This window comes from Sinohyriopsis cumingii, chromosome 12 (assembly GCF_028554795.1).
Source record: "Sinohyriopsis cumingii isolate HCF-2022 chromosome 12, ASM2855479v2, whole genome shotgun sequence".
NCBI lineage: Eukaryota > Metazoa > Mollusca > Bivalvia > Unionida > Unionidae > Sinohyriopsis > Sinohyriopsis cumingii.
In genome coordinates, this window is record NC_142972.1 from 16,514,503 (window position 1) to 16,529,508 (window position 15,006).

At 35.1% G+C, this 15,006-nt stretch overlaps 1 protein-coding gene across 2 annotated transcripts in view; it reads left to right on the forward strand.

Annotated features, from left to right (window-relative positions):
• The window catches only part of LOC149786032 (E3 ubiquitin-protein ligase rnf213-alpha-like), a 354,737-nt gene that overhangs the window by 61,355 nt on the left and 278,376 nt on the right, over positions 1–15,006 (forward strand). For both annotated transcript variants that reach the window (XM_089976319.1, XM_089976318.1), the window contains exons 15-17: positions 4,640–4,835; positions 6,337–6,654; positions 12,068–12,636. In XM_089976319.1, the coding sequence (XP_089832445.1) occupies positions 4,640–4,835; positions 6,337–6,654; positions 12,068–12,636 (1,083 nt within the window). The remainder of the gene's footprint in view (positions 1–4,639; positions 4,836–6,336; positions 6,655–12,067; positions 12,637–15,006) is intronic.

Below are 15,006 nucleotides of genomic sequence, written 5' to 3' on the forward strand. Positions count from 1 at the left end.
AGTCCCCCTGCAAATCCAAGCATTGCTTTTGGGCTTGTAAGTCAGGACACACGGGGTTTGTACAGATCCATTTGATCCAACTCTTTATACTACCGCACTGTTACCAGCCATCCAGCTGTCACTGGCCATCCAGCCATCACTGACCATCCAGCATAGGAGACCTTTTGAGAAGATGGTCCAGCCAACTAGTTTATTCCTTGCAGTTCCAATTCATTGGGGGACTGTTCCCCCAGTTTTATACAGCCCAGTGGGTGTAAGTCCCCCGGTATGTCCAAGCATGGTGTTTGGGCCTGTAAGTCTGGAAGCATGGGATTTGTACTGGATGCATTTGGATCCAATGAATAATACAACTGCTCTGTCATGACTATCCAGCCATCACTGGCCATTTGGCTGTCCCAGCATGGGGATCTTTTCATTGAAGGGTCCAGCCAACTGTGATTTACATGGATCTTATTGACAGATCTGTCCATCTAGCCATATCATCAGTGACACACCCTTACTATGATGGAGATTTCAGTGAGAAATCTGTCTGTCCGGCCAGGCCCTTGGAGCAGCTGGTACCTGTGATAGCCAGGCTGACCATTCACTGGGCAAACTAGCCAGCAGTGCCGGACTTCTGTGTTCACTGCTTATCCACACATTCAAGGGATTGGAATTGAGTCGTTGATGCCACCAGGTAGGACTTCTCCAGAACTGCAAGCAGACTCAGATTGAGACTTGACAAACAGTGAGTGTGACAAAGCTCCTTCAAATAAACCATACTCAAATCTGACCATGGAATGGACTGAACTTAGCTTTAAAGCCATTGTATAGGAAATGTATAGGTTGTTGGGTACTTCAGAATGCCCTCTACCCCCTACCTCTACTGAAGACTATAAAGTTAAAGCATTGGTAGATCTCAATGAGGAGGAAGAGATTCCATCCTTCTGGCCCCATCCCCAATCAGCTAGAATTAAGGATCAGTGACTGGCTTTCAGGCAGTTTTGGTGACCCAGGAAACTCTAAGACTTTCTTCTCAGAAACCCAAGTTCCAGTGACATTTTCATCTCGGTGGTATAAAACTCAGACATCTTCAGTACTGATCTCCTGCCCTTGACATGAATATAGCAGCTGTTCATAAATCATCTCCACTGTTTTATAAAGTGCACAAAATGTGTTCCATGCCAAAGATGTTTCGGAACATAGTTGCTACTTCTTTAGTGTTAGATTTGGCCTCATTGACAATTTTCAGACTCAAAGAGAAATTGGTCAGTTGCCATACTTGGGAGGCAATGGCCAGGATTGCTAGAGTCATTAACTGGGAATCTAACTATACCACAGCCAATGCCTTGACAGCCTCAGCCAACTTAGACCTGATATGATGTGATGCATATCTGCTGTAATTGTTGCTCATACCTCATCATACCCTCACTATATGGATGACCCTGTTTGGGTCACCATTGCTTTTGGAGAAGAATTGAAGTTCTGAGGCAGGCAGCTAAAAAAAATCCTCCTCCAACTCGCTGCTTAGCCCACGCAGGCATTCGGAAACACTCAGCCCCTGCCAATGTGAAGAGATGTTAAGCAGCCTCTGGACAAGGGATCTGTTCAGTCAGATGTGTACCAATATCAATCCCAGCCCATTGCCATGAGACTACAGTCTAAATATCCTAGGATGCAATTGTACAGAGTCAGTGAGAAACTAGGTATCTTCACCTTCAAGCTTCCTAACCATAAACATGGTCACTCATTGAAAGGTGGTGGAGATTGTGCAAAAGCCACAATTGCTGGGCTTTTATGCAAGTATGTTTCTTATTTGGAAAGCTAATGACAACTTGATTCTGATCATTGATTTGAGTCGCTTCAATCAATTCACTGCCTCACCGAAATTCAAGATAGAGATGAGACCAATCCACCTATCTGTCCAGTGGTCTTGATCTGACCAACACATATTTTCATGCCCCTATCAACCTTGTGTCATGGAATTTCTTTGTTTTGTTTTCTGGGACATAGTTCACAGTCCTACACTTTTTAGCCTCAACATCAGCCCTTGGGTTTTTAACAAAGTTATGGATTGCATTGCCACCTGTTCTGGTTGACTTCATTTACAACAACGGCAGCATCAAATCAAATTCTCCAAAATGACACCTGTAGCTGCAAAAAGTGACTCAGAGCATGTACATGAGCTTTGTGATTTGTACTTTACCAGAGTAATATCGGTTGGTGATTTATATGTTTTTACATATGTTAGGGTTTAAGTGATATATACCACTTTGTTAATTTGGTGTTTACATTGTCTAAAGGCCCAGTTTGTGACTTTTGTGGTTTTTGTTTGTTAAGTCCTTGTTACTTGACAAATAACCTAATATCTTCAGATGGAATGGTTCGTGTTGCTAGCATAGCTCATTTTGATACAGTTTGGTATCGCACCATTGCCTCATAGTTACATGTGCATTTTCTGAGTTTAGTCTTGACCAGAAGAGTGATGTCCTCCTGATTGCACATTCTCATGACATTGGATTTTTGCCTGGTAACATCAGCTTTCTAGCAACATATTTATGGTCCCCAAAAAGGACAGAAAACTGATACATATTATAGATCATAAACTCCAGAAAATATTTCTTGGAATGGGTGTGATGCACATTATTATTTTTATTCTGATTTTGTGCATCTGAGTCTATATATATATATATATATATATATATATATATATATATATATATATATATATCAGTCAATACACATTACATATAGTGTGTGTAGTTTAATATATTTAATATGACAACATGTTAACATATCACTTTTTGTGATTGTGATTGGTCCATACAAGCCCATGAAATTCTTGTACAGCTCTCTGAATTATAATTTATTTTTTAAAAATCTACTTTTAAATGTTACAGGATTATAGAACTGCACATTATTAATTTAACTATCATCTCCAAGCTCATAAAAACTGGACATTAATAAACTCATTGCATATTTAAAGGTAGAATATATATAGGAGTTAATGGTTAAAAAAGTGCCTTCTGTCAAAATATCAAGTGTGATCATGACTGAGCTGCTTGTTTCAGAAAACCTCAATGATGCAGAAGTCTGGAGAAAAATTAGTCTTTCGATCACCATATGGTAGATATGACAGAACCATAACAAATATTCTTATCTACACTTAAATGTATTGCTTATTGGTAGGCCAAAATCATTGCCAGACTGCATGCTTTCACAGACAACATCCTGCATAAGACATTTTAAATTGCACAAATGATTCTCATCTGCCATCCAATATGGCTGCCACTTCCCCCCAGAATATGGAAAAGCCTGTCAAACGTAGAAAGCTTCATAATATTTCTTGGCCAGATGCACTTGTGTTTGGCTTTTATCGAGATAATAGCCTCAGATCCACTTGGTCCTCAAGTTGTTGCCATGGAAACAAGCTGCCAATTAGCTGATATTTGTTTTTTATTTTGTACAATTCATAATAGTATGAAATATGTTTATGAATGTGCTCCATTTATCAAACTTGTGCTCTTTGATTAGAAAGAACTTTTTAATGGTTACATTTTGTACATTTTGATGCGAAAAAAACCCCACAAAAATTGACCAAATTTTATAATTGATGAAGGCTGTAAGCAAAATTTGGTACATATGTTAAGTTTATGGCTTAGAAGTATGCTTTCCATATCAGTTTTATATGGTTAAAGTTTTTAGCTCACCATGCCTTAAGGTCAAGTGAGCTTAAGATATGGTCTTTAGTTTTGTATGTGTTATCTGTTGACTATTCACAGTAATTTTTTTGTATCTCTTCGCATGATTGGTTAATGGGGAAATTTTTGCCGCAGATATTTCTACCTTGTTATGCTTGTGAAGATGTGTCAAACATTCTACAATACATTGATGACACTTGCATTAAATGTTCTTTATAATTTTCAGGACATATGATTTTATCAATTTCAGGTTAGATTACTTTTCACTTCAGAGTTTGTTTCCAGCATAATGGAAATGAATGCTTCTGTTGTAAGCAATTTTATTAATTGTGCAAGGGCAAAATTAGCATTTAGTGACTTAAGAGTTTTAATCAAGGAGGAGCCTTAACTTCTGTCAGTCTTGGTGCTAATCATAAATACGAGAAATTGGATCTATCAGTGGAGTTTCGACCAGAAATTCACATAAGATCCTAGATGAGCACAAAATTGACCAGTAAGAATAGACACATGTTTTGCTGGACCTGTCTAGATCCATTACTGGTAAAATGTATAATTTCATAAATTAAATATATAAAAGAGGACTTTTCCTATGGAAACAGTTGACTCCTTTTGACTGCATCCTATTTTGATGTTACCGTTTTATACAATAATTAAGGTATAAAATAACTGTGGTGATAAAAAAGTAAGAAAAGTTATATATAATGTAAAGTTTCAATCATATTTCATCAGTATTATAATCATCTATGAAACAGATATGCAAAAATAAAAGTTTAACTATTTTGAATGATATACATTTTAAACTTTTAACACTCCTTTGGAGAGAGAAGTGATATCACCCAAATATTAGAATCCACTGCTGACCCTGTGAATAATAGTCATGGACAGAACCATATATTTGATTTTACATTTCAAATTAATCTTCAACTTGCATCATGAGTTGATTGTTTTTCTTTTTGTAGTTAATATCAAGAGGATATGACCTTCAAGCCTATCGATTTGGAGAACGTGAACGAGCTCGCTTTGGAAAGCTTCTCTCTGATCTGTTTGAAAGAGAATGGAAGACTGCATTAGACAAAAAGGACATGGAGGAAGGCAGAATTATCTTGCACCATATTCTCACATGGACACCATTTTCACACTTCCTGAACATTTTCTGTGAGTTTTTATCTTGAATTTTTGATGGCAGGAATTCAAAAAATATTCCAACCAATCAATTTATATTGTAGGTTGGATTGAAAATTGTAAACTGATGTGTACATGATTTGTATTATAAAGAAAATCAAATGAGTGAAACAGAAACTGGAAATATAACCTTTAGAAACAGGAATACAACTTGACTTTGATACGAAAATATGTTCCAATAACATATATGCCTCATGACATGAGCATTCAGTTACTGTATTGGTCAAAGTACTTGTACAGTTCCACAGAACTAATACTTTGGTATCCATCATCTGTGAGTTAATCATTGTTTTTGATCCTTTATTTCACATTTCTTTCAAGATAATTTCTTTTTGCTGTAGCTCATTTGAAACACATTGTGGATGATTATAGAATTTACATGTATTCGTTCTGAGTTCTACTCAGCCTTCATTGAAAAGGGTTCCATTAAAAGTGTTTCACACCTTTTTCAGAAGTTCAGAATTATGGCCTTGTAAAAGACTGTAGTACTGAGTTGATGCCACCAAAACTGATGCCAGTGATAAGGGGTGACATACTTACCATGTTTTGAATATTTCTAAAAACAAAGGGAGAAAAGTTATGTCTTTCTGATGTTAAACATACATAAGATAGGGCAGGCATCTTTTAAATGTTTTTGTTGCCAATCCTTCAAAACAGGTTATTGTTACCACTTAAAACATTGGCCATAATGTTTTAAGTCATTGAACAAAACATTTTTCACAGCACTTGAGTAGTTCAAAATAAAAAAGTTTCTCCATCTGACATTTAACATAGATTTTATGGCAGGAATCTTTATAATTATTTTTAAATCTGCCCATACCAAATAGTTGATGATGCTGATTTCTTCCCCCCCCCCCTCCACAAAGGATAACTGTCCATATGTATTGATTCTTATTAGAAAATTTTAAGCAGAAATTAGACCCGACTTGGCAGAAAGGATTCTGGAAATAATGACTTTCAAATTTATGCAAATAATATAAATTCGTCATCAAATATCACTGTCATTACTAAAAAAAAAATCTTTCTTTAAAAGACTTCTCAAAATCTCTACTTCATTAGACAGAATTTTTTTTTAAAATGTGAACTTAGTTTGAAACATTGTAATGATGCACCATCAAAGCAAATCTTGGACTTATTTTTAATTACACCATAGTCCATACATTGACTTTGAAAAATGGGGATAATAGATGATTTGCTTTGTAATGAACATTTTTGTAAACAAACTGAAATGTTTAAAGTACCAATAATAAATGAAACCCATTGCCATTGACAGTGTTGTTTCCATTCTGTGCTCTTTAGGCATTTTTCATATGAAAATTCTTGCCATCCCTTCTTAGTACACTTATATAATTCTCAGAGTTCATTCTACTCAGGTGTTTGGTGACAGGTGGCTGGAGACAATGTTCATACAAATTACATCTTTTTGGTATGAGCAGGAAAGATTTGTTTGTCCACAGATTTTGTTCTATTTTAGATGGAGATGAAAGGAAGCTTGGTCTCCTATCCGATATGTGCCTTCAGGAACTGATACAAGCCGTATCTTTGATTGAGGACAGATTGCATGCTCTTGGGCATGGTACTATCACCCTGAGAGATCTAGATGAGATCATAACTGCTGAGGAAAAATTTCAGGAAGTAGCTGTGATGGTGTGTGAAAAAAATAGCAAGAAGAATGCCAAGACAGTGAATGTAGCCAGAATTGTGAAGATCCGCCAGAGAGAGGTGGATGGCTATAACACACAAAAGGAACATATTTTCACATTATTGCAGCTGTGTCAGTATATACCAACAGGTAGGTACATACAGAAAACTTTATTTGTATTTTGTATTTTGTTCCAATTGGCTACAGAGATTTTAATTGTTTTATTGGATAGAAATGTATGTTGAGGCCATAAGATCAAGATTGTTTTGGTCATCTCACAAGGAAGTATGTGGCGTTGCATTTATCACTTTCCTTTTAGCTTAAGACTTTACCTGGTCATAGTTATCTGCATCCAACCTTGATTAAAGTTTTGGGGCATGTCTATATGTCCTTCAGTTATCATAGTGGGTGGGTGGCATTTGGTAGAAATACATTGTTGATTATCTGTACATTGCAAGAATATAACATAGTTCGATTCTAGGTGATGTTTTAGGGTCTTGAAATGAATACACAAAGTTTCAGGTTAAAGTTTTAGGACAAGATCCTTGATATGGTTTTCGTGTTTTATGGTATGGAAACACAAGTAGGGTTTTTAGTGCTGAGTCACTAAGTGCCTTGCCCAAGGACACATCTTGGTAATAAGCTTGGGCTGATGCAGTGGTAGTATTTGAAACTGCATCCTTTCAGCTGTGTCTTGCACACTAATCACTGAGACGACATGACTCATACTCTCATTAGTTGCTTCTTACGACATTTTGAAGTGTACATCAGGTTTATTCTTTACATTACTATGGGGGTGTGGGGGGAAACTTTTTGTTTATACCTGTATGATCTTTATCAAAATCACCAAATTACTGATTAATGATGGGAAATCTTGTGGCCCAATAAGTCTTGAGATAGCCTTAATTATTCACAAAATTATGTCCTGTAAAAAATTATAGCAATTTTTTGTCATGTTCTGTAAGTCTTGGGACACCTCATTTTGTTTCATCTGATCACTTGGTGTATTGATTGATCATGACATTATTATAAAAAAGAGTCTTTGCATTTGTTATTACTATCATTATGAATTATTATATTAAGATGCTCTAAATTAATGTAATTTCATTGTAAAATTTAAAAAATATATATTTAGTTTTCCTCTGCTTTTATATTTTTTATGTCCAAATTCATATATGTATATTTCATATAATAATGACAGGCATTGAGCATTAGCATTGAAAATTAAAAAAAAATAACTTGTTAAACTGTGGCACCAGTATTAAAATAAAAAGCTTGTTTGGTTAATCGCTTGAATTTAAAGTGACCATGTTTACATCGTGATATCACTGCATATACATGGAATATCTTAACTTGGGCTGAATGAAGTACATCTCTTGGTTGCTAATCATAGTCACCACTGCACTTAACTTCAATAATATCTCAGAAATATCATGCTTTGAAAGTAATTGCAATAATAATTCAGTGGTAGTTTGCTTTGATATAAGCAACCGTTAAATAAGTACAGGTTTGCTTAGCTGTAGTAATCATGCTATTATTATGTAGTTAAAGGTGATAAGGTGATAATTGTTGTTCAAGAAAAGGTAACTGGCATTGCCCTCAGATACATTTCCTTCTTAACACAAGCCAGTTTCACAGTATAAAAAATTAACAGACCTTAATTTCACAAAATCCACTAACTATAATCAAAAGGACCCTCCAAAGCAACTAGCACACTAAATTTAAAAGTGGAATGAAAACGCAAAACTAGAATGGATCAATGTTGGTGATCTAGTTGGTCATGTTTAGACTATATTATGGTCATTCTTTAATCAATATATTTATTTGACTATATGTGGTTATGTGCCATGTATATTTGTAAATATTGATTAATTATTTGTCTTCATATAGATTACATCACTTTGTAGGATCATTTATATCACTAAAAAAGGGTAGAAAGAGTGTGTGAAACAAAGTAAATAAAACAGCATTAGATGTATAACTAAAACAGTGATGGCTAAAACATGATCAGGCATAATGAGTTTTGGTAAAAATGATGCATAAAATAATTCTGTATTATCTTTAGGAATAAACTAGGATAGAAGTAATGCTTAGCATGATATGCACATTGTATACATACTGTACACTACAATACAGGTCTCCTGCAAAGTCTAAGCAGCCCATGAACAATGAAGTCTTTATTTACCTTTTTTATGTTGGAGAAATCAGTGAATATGATAATGAAGTAATACAAAAACAATAATAGTAGTTTAATGACATTGTAATTGAGCAAGTGCTGATAACTGATGTGTGATGTAAGACAATTTTGACAATTTTGTCTTGACAATTTTTGTGTAAGTAAGTATTGGGACACTGAAATTGTTGTATTTTTCATGTGAATTTATATATTGGGACAACAACAAAAAATAATTATTGTTTTCCTGTCCAAAAACTTGCCATCATTACCATATGATGTGTATTCCTTTTGATGTTATTACAGGGAATATGTTGCAAATTACATGAAGTTTTAGGGCATGTATATATTTTGCTTTATGTCTTTGATACTCTTCATTCCATTGTTATGGAACTTTATTCATGGAAGTAATCTGTACCTTTTTCATTTAGGTTTTATTTGTTTGAATGAATTTTGGCAATATTTTAGCAACTATTGGTTAAATTGATATTAATGATGTTTATTCTGTGCAGATCCATTCTTATCAGTTGTATTAATGTTGGCATGGAACCTTTTGATAAATACGTGGTCATTATTAATTTATAATTTATCTAGGCTTAAGGTCAAGTGAACTCACAGTATAGTCTTTCATCAGTTGTACATCATCCATCATGCAGCTAAATGTAGAAAACTTTAAACAACAATATACTCCTAAATATGACCAAACTTGAACAAATGTATCCTGGCATAAAGGGCTTTAAAATTTATTCACATGATACTGATCCTGTCATAACAAAAATGATAGAAAAACAATTAAATGACTTGAAAAGCTGGTTAATAGAATTTGACTAAATATAACAAAATATCTTTGTGTTAATGACTCTCAGATTTGTGCAAATGATAGAAATCAGCTCTTAAATAAAGCTTGCTTCAGAGAAAAATATTTAAGAAAAATTATGACTTCTTACAAACTGTCAGTAAAATTTGAACAAATCTGAGAAGCCATTTTGGCATACAAGGGTTTCTATTTTATGTGTGCAAATTATGCCATTCTGCAGTCAAATATGGCCACCATTACTTTAAATGGAAAAAATATGACGTTTTAGATATTGCTATGTGATTGAAAACATTCTGGCATTCAGAACTTTCAATTCACCATCCAATATGGTTGCTATTACTAAATGAAGAAACATTTTTTTTAAAACTTTGTTTTGAAAGTCATTTAACAGAAATTGATGTATAGTGACCTAGCTTGAAGGTCTTTGGTTTTATAGAAATGATGCAGATGCACCCTCAAATATGGCCACAATCACTGAAAATAGAAACACATTGACACTAACTTTATTTTTAAGGCTTGGTTTTGATTTTGTGGTGTTTAACAGCATTTTCTGGTATATGATGGATATACAGGGCAGAATATTTGGTGGAGGAAGAACCCCTGAAGACCCTGGAAAGAGCTACCAACCCAGTGTTGGTCAAGCCAGGACTCAAACTCATGTGGACAGAGATCAGATGTGTGAGTGATCTGTAAAGGCATGTGCCTTAGGCCACTCTGCCACCAGGACCCCCTACTTTACTTTTAAGAAAATACTTAGCAAAACTTGACCAACTTGGACACCAAGAGTTTTGACTTACTGGACAAATAATGCTGGTGTGCATCAGATATTATAGATGAAGATATAAATACTAGAGAAACTTTGAAACAGTTGTTTTCATAGCATTGGAAGACATTTTCTGTTGAAAGCATTCTACTAACCCAGATTTCTTGGACAGCTGTTCTTGCATTTGGGTATCAGCCAGGTAGAGATCTCATGCCCTCTTGGGTACATTGTTTATGGCATGCTTCTATGTAACACTGTATAAGTGTGATGCTTTTTCTTACAGTCTTTATACAGGAAGCATCTGGAATCATTATAGGCTGCCATATTGTAATTTGGTTACCATGAAATGTTTTCAAGCTCTTAGACACAAAAAGGTTTTGGTCATAGACAAAGAGAGCTTATGGGATGGCCTGTCATACATTGTCCATCCATTATATGTCATCTAACATACTTTTGTTTGTTAGCATGAGTTTTTTTTATTATTGCTACTCCACTTAAACTACGTGGGGTATTGCCATGAAACTTTATACACACATTCATCCAAATGTCAGTATTTGTCCTAAATGAAAATGGTACTACTTAGACATGCAGTATGACTTCAACTTTTGCCATCCAGAAAATCTTTTATTGCTTTTTTTTCTGAAAGGATGGCCATAGCAACATGGGGTTGTCACTTAAAGACTTCTTATGGTATCTAGTTGGTCCTAAATTAAAACAGGGTCCTGGGTGGCCAAGTGGTCTAAGTTGCTCACCTTTTCAGATCACTGATATCTCACCTGTGTCTGCCTGGATTTGAGTTTTGACTTGACTGGCGTGGGTATGTGGGAAAGCTTACAAGTAGTTTTCCATGGGCTGGGGGGTTCTTTCCAGTGTCTTCTGGGTTCTTATTCCACAAGAAAAATGTCATTAAAGTCACACAACCAGCCAACCACTCTGGTTGCTACGGTAGCCATCTTGAAATTCTTATCGTTACTCCCTCTGAACAGAAAGCCCTATTGACATAGGTCTTCTTATAGTGTTTAGCTCCTATTAAATTAGATGGGTGCCATACCGACATCCAGTAGGTCCACCATGGTGGCCATATTGAAGATCTGTTTTGGCTACATCTCAAGAATTAGCCATATTGACATAGGGTTTTTGCCAACATTCCTTTTTATGATAGCCAGTTGGTCTTGAATGAATATGGTGCCTTGCACATATCCAATAATGCTCCAACAATGAGCATATTGCAGATCTTATTGTCCTTTTTTTTAAAATTTAAGGTCATATTGGCACGTGTTTTTCACTAAAGGACTTTTGATGGTGTCTTATTTGCCCTAAGTAAAAATGGTGTCACTCTTAATGACACCATAGCTTTATCAAAGCAAAATTATGGTAAACAAAGTTTCAGGTACCACCAATTTCTACCAAATAACTGGAAATTATCCTGACAGGTGTCTATCAACTGATGGCAATTACTTTAATTTTTAATCAGCTGTTTACAATCATGCTTGGTGCTGATGTGCCATTAAATGTTATAAATACATACCCAAAGTAGAAACAGATTTTAAAGATTCTGGTTGACTCCTTCCTCAATAAGGAAGAATGTGATGTTTGACACATTTGAGATTCAAGTGAATTTTGTTGGGTGAAGTTTTTTGTACCTTTACTATTAAGAAACATTTCATGATATTATGTGCAGTGTACTCTTTTTTTAGAGCAGCAAGATAAAACAAAAGTTCTTATTGAAAATCTCTTTGAAGGAAATTGGACAATGGACATTGACTGTTTTTCATTTAAGTTGTACCAAGCATTTATTCTTATATTTCAGTTCAACTCGTTGAGATAGACAAAACTGTCAGGTATCTTGAGGAGAAAAAAGACCTCTGTATTAGAGATATTTGTAAACCAGCTAATATGGAGGAGATTCCTGTACCTGAAAGTTACAAGCCGAAGATTATAGCATTTAAGCTGTCAGGTGTGGTTGTCAGTATGCTTGAACCTATGCATGCATCATATAGAGGTAACATTTTCTTGAATTTGTGGCAAGCCATGGGACGTGCAACAAAGGCTACAACCCTAGAGGGTGTGTGTGAACAAGTTTTTAAACCAGTCTATTTAAAAATGAAAGAGATCACTCAGAAGCTTGTGACTGGTGAGATCCAGTTTGTTGAAATGGAAAAGTATCTAGGAAATATTTACAAAGATGAGTATGTGAAAATGGTGGAGGAAATGATCTTGATAAATGTGCCAGAAGTAAAAGCTCGGGAAAGGGTTCAACAACTGAACCAGTTTCGGCTGATGGAAGAATGTGTTGTTGGGGCAAAAACCATTCTGGATGTTGCCATTGCTTACAAATTGAAAGGGGACTTTGATGTGATCAAAACAATTGCATCACAGGTAGGTTTGTGATCTGTATAACTCATATATATGTTTAAAGTTTGGTACATGATGATGACAATATTGATGTCTTCAGATATAACAGTGATATTGTAAAATCAACATATTATTTCCCATACATTTTACAAGCTCAAAAAATGCAATGGTAGTGGTCAGTTTTGAAAATGTTTGAGATTTTGTCTAAGACAACTGTCATTTACAATGATCTCCTATAGCTGACGTCAAAAATAGTTCTCTAGTATATTATACAACAACAAACAAGAATTTGTGAACTCTTAGTGCTAAAGTGTGGATGTTTCTGATATGTACATCCATTTTTCTAGAACTTGACAAGATGTAATTAATAAAAAAGATGTGATGTCTACCATAAAGTGGATCATGTCTATCCACTGATTCATCTGCCCATCTGTCTATCCACTGATTCATCTGCTCATCTGTCTATTAGCAAATTTCTGTACAATAACTCGTCCTCCATTTATAGTTACCATGACTTTTTGGATGAATTGTACCTGAGATAGAGAAGAACCCTATAAAATTTCAGTGACTAGAAGAATAAGAATATTTTCTATATGATAACTTCAGTTCTCCACCATCTGTAGCTACCAAACTTTGTGGATGGTTTGCACTTTGAGTGAGGAAGAAGCCTATTTATTTTGAGTTTTAAATAGTCAAATATCAAGGCCACAGTGACTGAAAGAAGAAAAATGTTTTTTTCACAACAGTTTGAGTTCTCAACCATTTTCATTTTCCAAATGTTGTGAAAGGTCAGCAGTCAAGGACATGTGATGACTAAAAGAAGAAAAATGATGTGTACACAATAACATTAGTTCAACATTGCTGGGCAATGTACTTTGGAAGGTGGGAGGGGAAGGGCAAAAGCCTATCAGTTTGAGGGTCAGAGGTCATGGTTAGCATACTAAAAAAATAAAAATGGTTTCTGCACAATAACATTACATCACAGACCTGGAGCATACTTTGTGGATGAATTTTAAGGTATATAAAAGACCTACCAGTTATGGGGTCAGAAGGTAAAATGCCATTGTGTCTCAAAAGAAAAATGAGTTTTGCAGGGTAACTATTGTTCTAGAGTTGGTTCTGTGACCACACTATGTGGCTGGCTTGCACTTTGGGTAATAAAAGAACCCTATAGATTCTCTGATATAAGGGGTCACAGTTATGGCAGTCTAATTAACAAAAAGTTTCATTTCTGCACAATAAATTTGGTTTAGACTGCATAAAGAAATTTTCAAGGTCATTGAGACCCATTGGTTGTTAATCTCCATAGTCAACCACATCCTGCTAGTCCCAGCATGGAGGATTATGAAACATGAGGTAGACACAATTAACCATGTTTAAAATGCTGAAGGTATTTTCACTGCTGCAGTGGCCTAAGTGATTAGAACATCCGCCTCAGGTGTTGTAGGTCATGGGTTCGAACCACGGCCAAGTCATACCAAAGACTTAATCAATTTATAAAAATGGTATTAGCAGTTGCCTTTCTTGGTGTCAGTATAATGTTACTGTGTGGGACATTGTGCTAAATGTCTGTGGCATGATGCCCCAGTGCTTAACATCACTATAAAATGCCTCACTGCAGATACTGTAGTGATTTGACTAAAAAACTGTTAAAGCTACATTAAAAATCTAAATCACACACACATACACACACACACACACACACACACACACACTGATGAAGGTATTCTCTTCCTTGCAAGATTACTGAAGAAATAGGTCAGATATTCAGGAGAACCCAGCAAATGCTTGGGATTTATAACACAGACCCTGCATTCCAAATTGCTATATTTGCTAATGCAAGAGCATCAAAAAGAAATATTTAATTAATCCTTTTGTGAAAAATTGATGATGATGGATAAAAAATATACACCTTACATTGACTGTTTAATATTTCATGTACGTTGTTTTTTTATATTCTGTTGTCATTTTAACTTGTGCGGTAGTGTTTGTTATGCATTATCCATTCAAAGTTGTTATTTACAACTTGTACTCAAAAAGTGCTCAACTTTACTTGACCAGATGTGACACAGCATACTGGCATGAAGCTCTTTCATATCTGTTAAGATGATGCTTATCTGTTACCAAGTATGGCCACCATTACAAAATATATTAAAAGATTTAAACAGATTCTTCTTGAAAACTGCAAAATAGAATTGATAAAATTTACAGAGATCATCCTAGCATTCAAGTCTATCTTTCAGATTTGTTCAGCTAATGTTGATGCACCATCAAATCTGGCTGCCATTACAAAAATATAAAAAATCTTTAAATCACATGTTCTCAAAAACTTCTAAACAGAATTTTTACCATAATTTTAAAGAAAAGGATCCTGGTGTAGGTGGCATTACATTT